Source organism: Recurvomyces mirabilis, assembly GCF_035927965.1.
Source record: "Recurvomyces mirabilis strain CCFEE 5264 chromosome Unknown scaffold_3, whole genome shotgun sequence".
Taxonomy (NCBI): domain Eukaryota; kingdom Fungi; phylum Ascomycota; class Dothideomycetes; order Mycosphaerellales; family Teratosphaeriaceae; genus Recurvomyces; species Recurvomyces mirabilis.
Window position 1 is genome coordinate 952,732 of NW_027041937.1, and position 13,934 is coordinate 966,665.

The 13,934-nt window shown below is 54.6% G+C and overlaps 6 protein-coding genes across 6 annotated transcripts; 3 read left to right on the forward strand and 3 right to left on the reverse strand.

Moving 5' to 3' along the window:
- Positions 1 to 383: 383 nt before the first annotated feature.
- Positions 384 to 2,262, reverse strand: LTS14_001689 (uncharacterized protein; the record flags this gene model as incomplete). Its single annotated transcript, XM_064834398.1, has 2 exons — positions 384 to 557; positions 610 to 2,262. The coding sequence occupies 2 exons, from the start codon at positions 2,260 to 2,262 to the stop codon at positions 384 to 386; spliced, it is 1,827 nt and encodes a 608-aa protein (XP_064698262.1).
- Positions 2,263 to 3,436: 1,174 nt separating this feature from the next.
- On the forward strand, positions 3,437 to 5,567 carry LTS14_001690 (uncharacterized protein; the record flags this gene model as incomplete). Its single annotated transcript, XM_064834399.1, has 3 exons — positions 3,437 to 3,503; positions 3,577 to 4,910; positions 4,977 to 5,567. The coding sequence occupies 3 exons, from the start codon at positions 3,437 to 3,439 to the stop codon at positions 5,565 to 5,567; spliced, it is 1,992 nt and encodes a 663-aa protein (XP_064698263.1).
- Positions 5,568 to 5,621: 54 nt separating this feature from the next.
- LTS14_001691 (uncharacterized protein) lies at positions 5,622 to 6,718 on the reverse strand (the record flags this gene model as incomplete). The annotated part of the gene is made up of 4 exons (XM_064834400.1): positions 5,622 to 5,940; positions 6,010 to 6,300; positions 6,377 to 6,558; positions 6,626 to 6,718. 4 exons carry the CDS (start codon positions 6,716 to 6,718, stop codon positions 5,622 to 5,624), a joined length of 885 nt encoding a protein of 294 aa, XP_064698264.1.
- Positions 6,719 to 7,647: 929 nt separating this feature from the next.
- Positions 7,648 to 9,975, reverse strand: YPO7 (Fe-S oxidoreductase; the record flags this gene model as incomplete). Its single annotated transcript, XM_064834401.1, has 1 exon — positions 7,648 to 9,975. The coding sequence occupies one exon, from the start codon at positions 9,973 to 9,975 to the stop codon at positions 7,648 to 7,650; it is 2,328 nt and encodes a 775-aa protein (XP_064698265.1).
- A 331-nt stretch (positions 9,976 to 10,306) lies between these two features.
- Positions 10,307 to 12,280, forward strand: LTS14_001693 (uncharacterized protein; the record flags this gene model as incomplete). Its single annotated transcript, XM_064834402.1, has 1 exon — positions 10,307 to 12,280. One exon carries the CDS (start codon positions 10,307 to 10,309, stop codon positions 12,278 to 12,280), a length of 1,974 nt encoding a protein of 657 aa, XP_064698266.1.
- Positions 12,281 to 12,870: 590 nt separating this feature from the next.
- On the forward strand, positions 12,871 to 13,896 carry LTS14_001694 (uncharacterized protein; the record flags this gene model as incomplete). The annotated part of the gene is made up of 1 exon (XM_064834403.1): positions 12,871 to 13,896. The coding sequence occupies one exon, from the start codon at positions 12,871 to 12,873 to the stop codon at positions 13,894 to 13,896; it is 1,026 nt and encodes a 341-aa protein (XP_064698267.1).
- Between the last annotated feature and the right edge of the window lie 38 nt (positions 13,897 to 13,934).

Below are 13,934 nucleotides of genomic sequence, written 5' to 3' on the forward strand. Positions count from 1 at the left end.
ACGGCACAGCATGAAACGGAATACAGTTCAGACCATGCTTCATGATATTGTTGTGGCTGTTTGAGCACCTCCTTCTTACACTGTTTGTTCTGCAACATGCCGTCCCGTACCAGCTCGACCACTCGACACTCTCGCAGTGACTGAAACCTCCAGTGAGTGAAAGCCGCGGCATCGCAATCGGCGTTCGCTTTTCTTTTAAAGACTTCTTCGAAAGTTTCATCACATGTGGCTGTCGTGCGGTATGGTGTGATCCAGACTCGAAACATGCGATCGCCAAGTCGATAATCGGTAGTCCTCGACCTGCTGTTACTTCTGTGTAAAATATGTCTTCGGGAAGTCATGGCCGTATAAGACGCAAGTTGTAAGACAGGAAAAGCCCACTCTCAAAGCTTCCCCCTACTCAGGAACTTTACCGGCAGGTCGACATGCTTCGAGCGCAGATACTCAGCCACGTTCTTACCGAGGAAGTCATAGGAGGATGAACAGCTCACTCCTCGGTCAAGATGATCGTGCAGCAGGAAATGAACAGCATACATGTTCGGCAGCTCGAAGCGATCCTGCTTGATACATTAGTCCTCTGTGGCCAATAGCGACATTGCAGCGGCTTACAATCTTGTTGCCCTTCTTGTACTCGTCCGCCAGAAGGTGCTTGACGGTGTCGACTGATAGCAAAGACCGTAGCCAGTCGTACTCGTCCTTATGTCGTACCCAGAATCCTACATTACAATTCGAGCCTTTGTCGCCACTCCGAGCATGCACCACCCAGCCAAGCGGTCCAAGAGTGGTTTCGCCGAGGCTTTGACTGGTCGTACTTCTCGTGCTGGCTTTGCTCGGCTGCTGCGCCGGAAACGTCTTTGTCTTGGGTGGAGGGCTGATATCAATGCCACTGCCATCCCATAAGTGTACTGCATGCTGTACATCGGCTTGTGGGAGTAGGGTGACGTAGTATTCTTGTATCGGCTTCGGAAAGCCTAGACGAAGGTCAAGATGAGGCGTAGCGCCAGGATATGACTCCATGATGGGATCGATGCAAGGGCGTAGGAACTTCGAGGGTGCCAGATCAGCTGCCGTGGGCGCCTGAGCGAAGATACGGAAGTCGACTGTGGCTGCGTCCTGGTTGCACGCGTTCTCTGCTGCTGTTCCGATCGTGGTGAATGTGAGTTTCGTGAACTTGTCTGAGTAGGGTGCTAGCAGCTTTCGTACTTGGGTTTCGAGCATTCGTGTCTTTGCTTCGATGTCAAGTCCGCAAGGAAACCAGTGAACTTCTGCTTGGTAGCCACCAGCTGCTGTCAAGCCTATTTTCGTTGTTGGTGGTGGTAGATCTGCTTTTACACCTCGTAATGCTACACGATCAGTACCTAGTTGCTCGAACCATAGCTCGTCCAGTATGGCTGTGACATCTGAGTTGTAGTACCACGGCCCTTGAATCTCATACAGGAGTTGTGATGAGCATGTCTGAGTGCTGACTTCACCACCAGAGCCTCGACTTTTCGTGATCACAGCCTGGCCGTTACTACTTATTTCAGCTATGGGATATCCTATGTCGTCCCAACCACGCATCTCGAGACTTTTGAAACCTGTGAAGTTACCACCAGCAACATAATTACTGCACTCTATCAGGTGGCCGGCGACAAAGGCATTGGCGAGTTCGAGTAGTTGGTCTCGTTTCCAGCCATGCCACCAGTACGCTGCGCCTATGACTGGACTAGCGTCGCTCACTCGACCACACACAACGATGTCTGCACCCCTCTCGAATGCTGCTGCGATCCCAAGACCACCAAGATATGCTTGCGCAGCTATTGGCTTGAATTTCCAATCTTCCAAGACCTCTCCAGTGCATATGTTCTCAAAACTGCTCTCGCGACCGCGCTGTGCCTTTTTCACTGCCGGTAGCACTTCATCACCACTGATCCATGCGACCTTCAAGCTCAAGCCTTGTTGCTTTACCATACCTGTGACCACTTCATGCAATCGCTTGGTATCCGAAGCCCCGGCATTGACAGCAATTCTGATACCATACTTCGCAATATATTTGAGTGCTGGCTCCAAGGACTCAATGAAAGTAGGCTCGTACGCATCGCCTCCCTCGGCGAGCTTGAGTGTCGCTCGCGAGGTCATATTTGCTTCAGACATCCAGTCACCCGTGATAACATCGATATGATCATTCGCACAGTTGGCAGCGAGCATAGCCATGGCATGTCTGCGGTCAGTCGCAGCGCCGGAGCAGCCTGCTATGCGGACGGGACGCTTCTTGGTTGTCATGGTTGATGTGAGATTGTCTAAATCAGCATCCCGGCAGTGTCACGAGTGGAGCTGGAACATGTGCGAATGACCTCCTACCTGACCTGCTCTTTACCATAATATGTCCTTCTGCCAGTACCTCGGAAAGACTTCCGAAGTTTCGAGCTGTAGAGGAGAGGAGACATGCCCACCCGAGGCACGAACATATCTGTGCATGCGAGCGGGAACAGCCGACAGAACTCGTCGACCACAAACAAGATGTCTTGAGCAACACTGGACGGAGCTAAATATTCCGTTGAGGCACGACATGATATGGTCATCTACTCTCCGCCGCTCGACGACCATGGGGCCAAGATTTGATCCTTGGGGCGGCTATGGTGCATGAATAGTGCGGCCTCGTGTGGATTTAGCCCCGATCGTGTTGAGGCGCAGTCAGGAGTGTCGTTGGTGATATTCGAATACATCAATACTGAAGTGCTATGCCGCTTGCCACATACTTTCGACCATTGCTCGAACGTTGACGATGAAATATCACGCGACTTTCAATTCAAAGTACCTTTGGACCATATGGTCGCTCCAGTTGGTTAGCAGCCTCTGCGTATGCCTGACAGCAGCGCCTTGGCTGTATCGCAGGTGAGTGCTTGACGCTGTAGTCGTGGGCACCATGCTGACAGATCTACAGATGGCGATACCTTGGAAGGATCCCTTCGCTTATCCTCTTCCTTGAGACCACCCTGTATCTCTTGATAACAGCGATCGAGTGCGCGCTGAATAGCTCGTCCAAGCTGCCACTACCATTGTACCTTGTTACCCATGCCTGTAAACTACTCCTGGTTGCCAAAGACTTGTTCCAGACTTGGAATGTCTACCGACATGAGCGCTGGGGGTCTTACGTTCACGATCTTCCATTGCAGTCTTTCAGCACAATCCTGCTCTTGCTGTCGGTGTCTTGGTAGTGTGAACTCGAGATCGCAGCTGACTGTGGTAACAGACACGCGACCGTGCTGGGCATAGTCTATGGATCATACATCTTGACGTCGCAGCGAGCAGTCCTGAAGTGCACACGTAACAGCGAAGCCGATGGAACGAGCGATGGCGCATCACAATTTGATCAATCGGAGTCGCAATGGCTACTGCCACTGAGGCTATCCGAGTGGGCCTGGACTTCTGAACGGGTCCCAGACACATGGCTCAGATGGGTACCCTCACCTGTGGAGCGACTTGTCCGGTGCTTGCTTATCTTTCCGATGAACGCACACTTCGTGAGTATCGCAGCAGGATGAACCATGCGATCTGCTGACCTTGCGAAGCTCGGCGCATGGATCCGTCTGCCAGGTGAGCACCAGCAGATCTCGCTACAGAGCTTCCGACGTAAGGCCTCGGAGCCCGCTGTGATCAAGCTGTCGGACTACTCTCCTGCAGTGACACCAAAGAAAACTCACCGCTTCTGCAACGCGGAAAACATGTCGAGTGAAGCAGGGCCTGGCCCATTTTCTCGCACTCCACCGGACCTCGATGCAAGCAGCATGTATAGTCTTCGTTCGGTATTCCCTCGCCCGACTACACGACTCCACGATGACGAAGTAGGAGGCACCACTGAGCGCTTACTGCGGCCACGCTACCTCTGCATGCTGGATGACTCGACCGAAACAGGTTTCAGAGTGGTCTCGGCTAACGACGACATTGAGCTGCTCTCCGTGCAATACATCTTTGTCTCGTATACCAGAAGGCACTTCTACACGCAGATGGCTGGCGACACAAGCCTGAGTGACATTGAACGTGAGCGGAGAAGAGCCAGTGCAGAGAGGGATGCCGCAGCTTTGATAAAAATCTCAATCGATGCTGCGAAAAGTGCGAACACGACGGCGTTCTGGATCGACTTCGAGTGTGTGCAGCCCGACAGCCCTGAACACGCAGATGCATCAAGATCCATGCAGGATGTGTATCGTATTTGCGATGTCGTTCGTGCAGCGAGAAGCATGGTCATCGTTGTTGGTCCACCAATCAATGAGCAGTTCGAGCACGTCGAGAGCGACTTCTCCAGCAGCGCCCAGCTATCTTGGCTTCGGCAGTGGGGAGACCGACTGTGGACACTACCGGAAGCACTCCTATGTCCCAGAGACCACGGTGTCATGCTATGGTATGCAGGCGCAAACCAGCACAAAACTCAAGTTGTGGAAAAGCGAAACCTACCGCCCTATGTATGGGACGATGCGGCCACGGTTGGCCAGTTGATTGATCACTATGAGGGCTCGATACAGCTCACTCAGCTTGAGCTTCTGGTGATAGCCTTGAACAGTCTGCAACGCCGACAAACAGTCGCAAGAATGCATGCGGACGCCATATACGCTCTGATGGGTCTCATGCGGGAGAGAGTCCTGGTCAGAAAAGATGACTCTGCTTTTCAAGCCTTTGCACGCCTCTCGCTCGCCAACGACAGCGACCGACCTCTAGAACGACTATACTGCTTGAAGCCGCCCACGCACACGGCTTCCTGGCATACACTGCAAGACGCTTGGGGCGCCAAACTGTGGGATATTACTCCAGAGTGCCAGATATCAGAAGTCTGTGACGATGACGCCGTCATCCTCGGGAATCTGTACGGCGCACACATCGACTGGGCGCCGCTTTCCAGCATCGATTTTATTTTCGACACATCACGATCAAATGTAAGACTCTGGAGATTCTGTCATGGCGTCGCATGTGCTGTTCCGGCTTTCTTCATGCTCACGCAGGCGATCGCTACCCTCGATCTAATTATATGGCAAATCATCACCAGCGCCGGTCCTCCGATGGATTCGACTGACACCCTTGGTCTATTGCTGACCTTTCAATGGGGCTTCATCGCCGGCATACTACTCCTATGTTATGTGACGTCGATACTCATCCCACCACTTATTATAACATTCTATAATGGAGATGTGGAGCAGACGCAAGCAAGGCTTTGCGGTTTCCAAGGGATGCCGGACCTTCCGAGCGTCGAGCGGACATTATTCGGTAGATGTCGAGGCCGTCTAGAATGGTCTTCGCATTCGCTGAGCGAAGCGGCGGAGGATGGCATTGAGCTTTACACCATAGTCGACACAGTGACAATGAAAGCTCACGTCTTTCGAGCACGTACACGTCCAGATGTACTGATGGTTTGTGGGAGGCAGGGAGGCCTGTTGAGAACACTGCTCTGCTCCTACGATATCGAGGAGTGCAGATTCCACAGAGAAGCAGTTCTGCGCATGGAGACCAAGATCTTGCAGCGTATGTCAAGGATGGATTTGTGTCGGGTCTCGTTGACACCACGAGAACGATATGCGGACGAGATTGTAGTCTGATAGTATCACATGAATGAGCTGAAGCAAAAAACATAGAGCCTCATTGTTCGACCTTCAGTACGGATCCACAACACCCATCTTCTCATGCTCGCCAGCCTGGCTCCTGCTCATCCGTCCAGCACTAGTCTTCAACAACCCCTTACTAGCATCCACCACAGGACTAGCCCACTTCTCCTTGCCCTCCATATCAGTGATCTTGAACTTCGTCGAGTTGATCCCACTCAAATGACTATTGATATAGATACTCTCCCAATTCCCTTTGGGCACAGAATAGATCTCATGATAGATGCTGATATGCGGCATCTTCTGGTAATCCTTGTTCCACCAGTCCCAACCCTCGCGATGCGCAGAGTCATGGGCAAATTTGTGGAGACTGGGACAAGAGTCAGAACGGAATGATCGAGGACTATCACGTAGGTGCAATTCGATCCGTCGTACTCACCCTTCGATGGTTCGAAAGTAGCAGACCGAAAGACTCTCACTCCCTGTCTCGCGATCAGCGGAATTCAGCCACCGGGTCATGCCCAGGAAGCCATAATCGTCGGGTTTGGCATCGAGAACGGCGAGCATCGCGTCGAAATAATCGCCCAGTTGTTTGAAGCCGTGTCCGAGCAGGCCTAGGGATGAATTGCAACGGGTGCCGATGAGGAAGACGACGATTTCGCTATCGGCGGGTTTGGTGCCGTAGTTGCCGTTGGAGTCGGGGATTTGGGCGCTGAATTTCTTCATTAGGCTGGAGTGAGTGAAGGATGATTAGCTGTTGGACTTGAGAATTCGTAATTCATTCGAGGTGGGCTGCGGCCACTTACACCCCATCCATCAATGGATTGTGCATCCAGCCGATCGACTGGGCGTATGCGACGAAGATCCTGTACATGACCAGCAGCACAGCTGGTACGAGCGCGAGTCGGCCAGCTGCTAGAAAGAGTCCGCCTTGGGCAATGGCTCCCAGACAGAGCCATGTGGTGATACTAAATTGATCGCGAAGGAACTGAAGAGTGCGCAATTAGTACTATCGTCCTAGAAAGCATATGTACGATTCAAAGCACGAAACGTACCGATTTGAGGCCAACTGGATTGGCGGTAAGATCTCCTGGCTTCTTCTGATCACGGGGAGGGACAAGTCCGATGAACTCTTTGCCTAAAGCCATGCGGGCCGCTAAGGTCTGTGAAGAGGATATAGAAACGTACTGTCTAGTCCTGATACTCGAATCGGCGCAGGTCGAGGTAAAGCGGTTGAACAAGAAGATTTCCCTTCCAGAAACGCTGATAGTGGTGACATCTAAATAAAGCAGTCCCTCCTCCGGTATCCCACGCGCCAGGATCTTGTCAAGCATCAATCAGCACTTCTCCCCACTACCTGGTCCCCAGATCTCCTGCTCTGCCGTGTCCCAAGACGACGCTCGTCAGTTTCAAGCCATCGGCTTCGGCTCCGGGGTGGGGCTGACATGAGAGCTTACAAGTTCACAACCCATAAGATGGAAGCTTCCGATTAGACTCTCCTTACGCAAGCTATGTAACCAGTCAGCTCGAAGCTTCGTGCGTTTAGTACCGCTTTTTCAGCCAGTCAGAAAAACACAGGAGCGGGAAGGAGAATTCTTCGAGCGGGAAGAGGTGTTCTACGCCTTCGCCTGGTCTAGATCAAGGAGTCTAGATCGAGGGACGAGAGCAAAGACATCTCGCACAAGACGCCAGTACGTTACGGCCGGAGAGAGCTCGTAAGTAAGATGTAGCTGACAGTAGCCAAATACGGACGCGAACGCGATAGATAGCCTGGAGGGGAATGCAAGAGACTGATGACCAAATCAGGCACCAGGCATGTCTGATGTGAGCAAGGCGGCCGTAGCGCTGACAAAGACCATGGCGATGATTCCATTGCATTGTATTGCACGCTCCCCAAGCACATGATAACACGATCATGCTTCACAGCCGTCCTCAGCATCGGCTACAGGCTCTCAACATATGCCCCACCAGAAAACGTGAGACCGGTCGGGAAAGGCATACATAGGTAATCTCGGTTCTAGACCACCAACCTCATTCACCAACCTCCCCATCTCCCCATCCTCGCCTCCTCCCCAATTTACTCTCCCATCTCCTCCACCTTCCCCGAAACGACCGCCTCCCTAGGTCTCCCCTTCCTATCCACCCTCACATCCCTCGGATCAAACCCTCCCCGTCCCCAAAGCGCCCACTCCGGCGTCGGCTCACCCACATAATCCTCCGGGCCAAAAGGCCGCCCACTCTCCAGACAGCGGAAGAAAGCCGGGTAGTCGATGAGGGTATGCCATTTCTTCTCCCCCTCCACCACCTTCACCTCCCCTTTACCATCCAACGCCTGCGTCGAGACCGACGGCTTAGCAGGCACCTTGAAGAATCGCCCCCGATCCGCAAGTAAAATACAACAACTATGCGCATGCTCCGCCGCGATCCCATAATCCAGTCCCCTCCTCTCCAACGCCCTCGCAAGCGCCAAAACAAACCCACAAACCTCCTGATAAAACGGCACATTCTGCATCGTCAGTCCCGCCCCCGCAGCGGTAGAAGTCCCACAATACGTAACCCCCTTCACCTCCACGAACCCCGGTAAAGCCTTCTCCACCAAATCCGCATACCCCTCCGCTTCTTCCTCGAGATTAAACCCCTTGACGAGCGTGAGTCGGAACACCGTCCGATGGGTGAAGCGTTTAGCGCGCAGGATATCCATGCACCGCTGGAACCGTTCCCAGAAATCGCGATACAATGGCCTGTCGATGCGGCGCAGGGACTCCTTATTCGAGGCGTCGATGGAGACGTACAATTGTGTTACTGGTCCCAGAGCGGCGAGTTGATCGGGATGTTGCGCGTTACACACCAAGAAACTCGAAATGTGTTCCTTATGCAACATACCCAACAACGCATTAATATGCGGATAAAAAATCGGTTCGCCAACCAAACTAAGCGCACAATGTCGGATCCGCATCGCCTCCCCGAACCGCTCCGCCCTCACCCCGGGAACCCCCCTCATCATGCCAATCTTCCTATAATGCCCCTCCTTCATGCCCCTGAAAACCAACCCAGGCTCATCCACCTCCCACCGCCACGTCGTCCCCACGGGATTCGTGCCATGCCGCCAACAAAACACGCATTTGTTGCTGCAGGATAGGGACGGGGTGGCTTCCATGCAGAGGTGCGAGGCGATGCCGTAGAAACTGAATTTGTAGCAGGAGCCTCGACCGCGCAGGGCGGATTTGGTCCATCGGCAGATTTTCACTCCGCTGTGCGTGCCGATTATTGTGTAGCCTTGTTTTGTTAGGGTTGTGTGGGTGGGGGAGTTGAGGGGGACCATGGGTTTTGGTTGGGTTGAGATGGTGGGTTTATTGGGGCTGGCGGTGGTGAAGTCGACGGGAATGGGCACTTTCATGTCTTCGAGGTCGGAGGTTTGGTTTTGTCGGGTGGTTAGTTTTCGCGGGCGGGTATCCGATTCCTCTTCGTCGTCTTCGTCCTCGGCTTCATCGGCACTTTCTACCGCATCGCCACTCCCTCGCACGCCTTCGCCCAGGCCTCGCCCAATAGCTACATCCTCCATGACAGCTCTCACACCCTTCCCCCACGACCACATATCCTCTTCAACATTCCCCCTAGTATTACTCAGACCTAGTGGGAACCCCCTCTTTCGTCCCGTCAACCTCGCCATCCACTTGTCTACCTCAATAGCTTGCGTACAAAACCCTTCTTGCTCTGTCGGCCATTCTTGCTGGTCGCCTAGTCCAAAGACACTATACCCCGCCAAGCCCGACAGTGGCGAAGTATCTATCCGGAAATCATGGTGAGTTTCCTGCAGATGAGAAAGAAAAGTATCGAGCTCGGTGTCGATGTTGTAGGTGGGGAGGACGAGGAGGTAGAAGGGGACTGAGTATATCGGTGTCGGCCTGATGGGAGTCGTGAAGAAGTCCTCGTAGTCGATGTCGGTCAGGTCGTGGATGTGCGGACTCAATACGGAACGATTGGCGGATGATCGGAGACTCTCGGCTAGCTTCTCGGCATATACCTTTGTCGACCCGCCGACGGTGAAGTAGAAGATGATGGGGCGGATCGTCTGCGCCTTGGCCGGGTCGGCTTTGGGAGAGATCCTGCTCTTCGTCTTCTTGCTCCCCGTCACACGCTTGGGGCCTGGCTTGGATCCCTTTGGGGGTGGAGAAGGTTTGGTGTCGGGGACGGGAGTCGAGGCATCCTTTGGAGATAGTAATGGAGAGACCTTCACATGAACGGGTGACAGGGGAGGGGTAAGGATCTCCTTGGTTCGACGACTTCGCCAATGCAAAGCCAGTCGCACGATGGCGAAGAGTATCCCGGCCGAGAGGAGCACTTCCGCTCGGTGGGTATGCCATAGATAGAGCAGTTCTTCTGGTAGTCTCAGTAATTGGTCCATATTGTCTGAGCATTCCGGAAGGTGAAGGACGAGAGCATTGCCGTGCGACTCAAATTCACTTCGCATTTCACCCCACTTCCCTGTTGGGCAGGTGGGACACCTCGGATCTGGCCGGGGCGGGGCGGCGCGCGCCGAGATGCAGATGCAGATGCGTCATGTCGGTCGTCAGTGCACGCGAGCTGGCTGTGCATGTGCTCTGCTCCAGCCACTATCGTCCATATCATGCTTCATCTGCCCCCTGCTGCCTCGGAGTCATCCCTTCTGTTCGTGGTGAGCTTTCACATGCTTAGCGATATGTACTAAAAATCAACCCACATCTACTGTCCCCAGCATGCCCTCCCGCCCCACCTCCTCCCGCCGCGCCAACGACTCCGCCTCTCCTCACATCGACAAACTCGACTACCACCCGGGCGGCAAACCCCTCCTCGCCCCCTCCCCCCACCACCAACATGACACCTCCACCTCCACCTCCACCTCCCCCCACGGCCGTCAAAGCCTGGACGAACAACACAGCTACGCCGGCTCCTTCTTCGAGGACGTCGCCGAAGGCATCGCCGTCCAGCAACGCCAACGCATCAGCAAGAACTTGCTGCGCTATTTGAGCTTCGCATGGGCCTTGATCAACGCCCTCGGAGCCGGGAGTATCACAGCCTATAGCCTCTATGCCCCCTTATTCCAGAAGAACCTCCGGTATACCCAACTCCAAGTCAACGGCGTCTCCATCACAGCAGAGCTAGCCATGTACCTCCCCGTCCCCCTCTTTGGCCTCCTCTGCGACCGCACCGGCCCGGGCCCCCCCTCCTTACTCGCCGGCTGCCTCTTCGGAATCGGCTACATCCTCGCCGCTTTCACCTACGCCAGCGGTCCACCGTCCTCGAGCGCGGGAGGAGGAGGAGGAGGAGGAGATGGCTGGCCGTATTGGGTCATGATTATGGCGTTCATCCCCATCGGTTGCGGGACAAGTTGTATGTACCTCTCGGCCGTCACGACGTGCGCGAAGAATTTCGGACGGGGGAAGTATAAGGGGTTGGCGTTGGCGTTGCCGATTGCGTGTTTTGGGTTGAGTGGCATGTGGGAGAGTCAGGTGGGGAGTCGGTTGTTATATGAGAGGGGTCCGGAGGGGGAAAAGGGAGATGTGGACGTTTACCGCTTCTTCCTTTTTCTTGGTTGTCTGCTTCTGGCGTCTGGGATCGTGGGCTTCTTCGCTTTGCGGATTGTGGGCGAGGAGGAATTGATCGATGAGGCGGTGGAGGAGTTGGAGCAGAGTGGGTTGCTGGAAGATAATGACTTCTTCCGCCCCAACGTGGGCTACGGCACAGTGTCGAACGACGGCCTACGCCGTCTCAGCGCCCAAGAAATCGACGATCTGCATAAGAAAGCCGAGGAGCACAAGACCTGGCTCGCGGAGCAAGAACGGAAGAAGACCTGGCTTCTGAATGAAGAAACAAAACTCTTTCTCGGCGACCATACGATGTGGTGGCTCGCCGCTGGCTTCTTCCTCGTCACGGGCCCAGGGGAAGCATTTATAAACAACCTGGGCACGATCATCGGGACGCTGTATCCACCTCCGACGACAGCCCCTGTATCGGGCGAGATCGTAGCTCCAAGGACAACAGCAGCGACCCACGTCTCCATCGTCGCCATCACCTCCACCTTAGCCCGCATCCTCACAGGAACCTTGACCGACCTCCTCGCCCCCACCACAGCCCCACATCAACACCGTCGCGGCCCAAACAGCCTCTCCAATTCCTTCGCGTCGTTACCCCCCCTCGAAGGATCCCTTTATGCCCCTCCGCTCCCAAACACAGGCGGACGACCCGAAATCTCCCGCCTAACCTTCCTCCTCACCTTCTCCCTCCTCATGTCCTTGGGTCAAATCCTCCTCGCCTCGGGCTTTCTGCAAGGTCGAGGGGATTTATTTTGGATCGTGAGTGCGAGTATAGGAGCGGGGTACGGAGCGGTTTTCTCGCTCGTTCCGATTATTATTAGTGTAGTCTGGGGCGTGGAGAACTTCGGCACGAATTGGGGGATTGTGGCCACTGTGCCGGCGGCGGGGGCGACGGTTTGGGGGTTGGTTTATTCGGGGGTTTATCAGTGGGGGGCTGGGAGTATGGGGGTTGGAGGTTTGAAGGGAGTAGGGGGCGATGGAGGTGAGGGAGGTGGAGGGGATGTGCTGTGTTATGGGGTTTGGTGTTATGCGCCTACGTTTTGGGGCATGGCGGGGTGTGTGTGGGTTGCTTGTGGGTTTTGGTTGTATGCTTGGAGGGGGCCGGGGGGTTGGAGGAGGAGAGGGGTGGTGGTCTGACATGAATAGATATGGTATGTCATTGCAGGCCACGTAACCATTTCCGCCTCACCTCACGCGGCGCGATGCAAGCACTAGTCCTGAAGCTCCAGCTTGTGTGTAGGCTCGCGCAATGCCTACGAATATGGTTTAGTGATGATTGTGCTGCCTCAAGGACCTTTCCGAGTCGTGGTGGTCTCACTCCGTACTGTGCCCTGGTCACGTCGAAGGTCAAGGTCATGGGCTGGTGGTGCGATACGGTCGGAATTTGGGCATTGTCCCTGGTGGACAAAGGGGGCCCGGGATAAGGGGTCTCTCGCGGCTACGGCGTAGAGAATGGCATTGTGGCCGAGCGGCCTCTTGTCAGCTCGCTATCGAGGTATGTTGGGCAACGAGACAATGGTATTGTATACTGATGACAGAAGGAAAGGTATAACAAGGTCTCGAAACCTGCGGGAATGAAGACGTCTTTGCTCTAGTCAGATAAGCATACGAAACGACCTGAACGACCTACAAGGTGAAGAAAGTACTGACCCCGATAAGTCGTCCATCACTCAACCAGGGTTCCAAACCAACCGCAACCACCACCGCGAACTCAGCCGACAAGAATCATGTCCGCACCCCTCAACACCACAGCAAGCTTCAGCACCGCTTCCAGCTCCGTCTACTCCCCAACCCTACCCCCTACACCAGGACCCCATCACGCCAGCAACATAAGCGGCCAGCCGTTCGTTCTCCATCCGACAACAGCCTACGCAACCATCAACTGCCGTCGAGGGTGTGAACAGAACCTCAGGACCTCTGGCGCCACAGGAGCGATAACAATAACCATGATCCCCATCCATCTGATCCGCACAATTGCATCTTGCCGCTCGCCCGTCATCCCCAAAGGATATGGGTCGGGCAAGCAAGCCAGGACAACGGTGAGTAACCTGACTGGTAAGCCATTCCATCTGTACACCACGAGAGCAGCCACGATCAAGCTCCGGAGGAAATGTACACAGCGTGCCGGGTACTCAGCTGCTGTGGCCAATGCGGCACAGAGTCTGAATATGATTCCGTTGGACCTGATGAGCGTAGTTGAGCTTTTTCGCTCGCCGACACCCTTTCCTAAGCCGAATGCCTGTCGTCCGCCGATGAGTAATCTCAGCAAGCAGCCCTTCCATCTCCAGACCACGGCTGTGGCGACGATCAAGCTCCGCCGTGCTAGTCGCATGCTTGGTCCCTACGCCGGGGAATCGCAATACCTGACCATGATCCCCCACGACCTCATCAGATCCGTGAAGAAGGCGTCAAGCTTGTCATTCTTAAACTCCGCTACGAAGCAGAGGATACAGAAGCGCGAACGAGCCGAAAAACAGCATGCGCAGGGGTTTGTGGAGCAAAGTGCAGAGTTCGAGGATGTGACGGAGTGGTTGGAGGAAGTGGCTAGTCTTGGCCCGAGTCCAGTTTGCAAGGCCAAGGAGGGCAAGAAGGTGGTGGGGAAGGTTGCTTGTGACCAGGAGGAGGAATTCGAGGATTTCGTCGAGTGGTTGGGTGCGGCGCAGCGCCGGGTTGAGGAGAGAAGTCTCTTCGACGACCACGACGACGGGAGTGGTGAGGAGGTGGTTTGGTGTGTGAGGGATACACTTTTGTAGATCGTTCTGGTGTGAAGACATTGTGGATGCGACGCTGG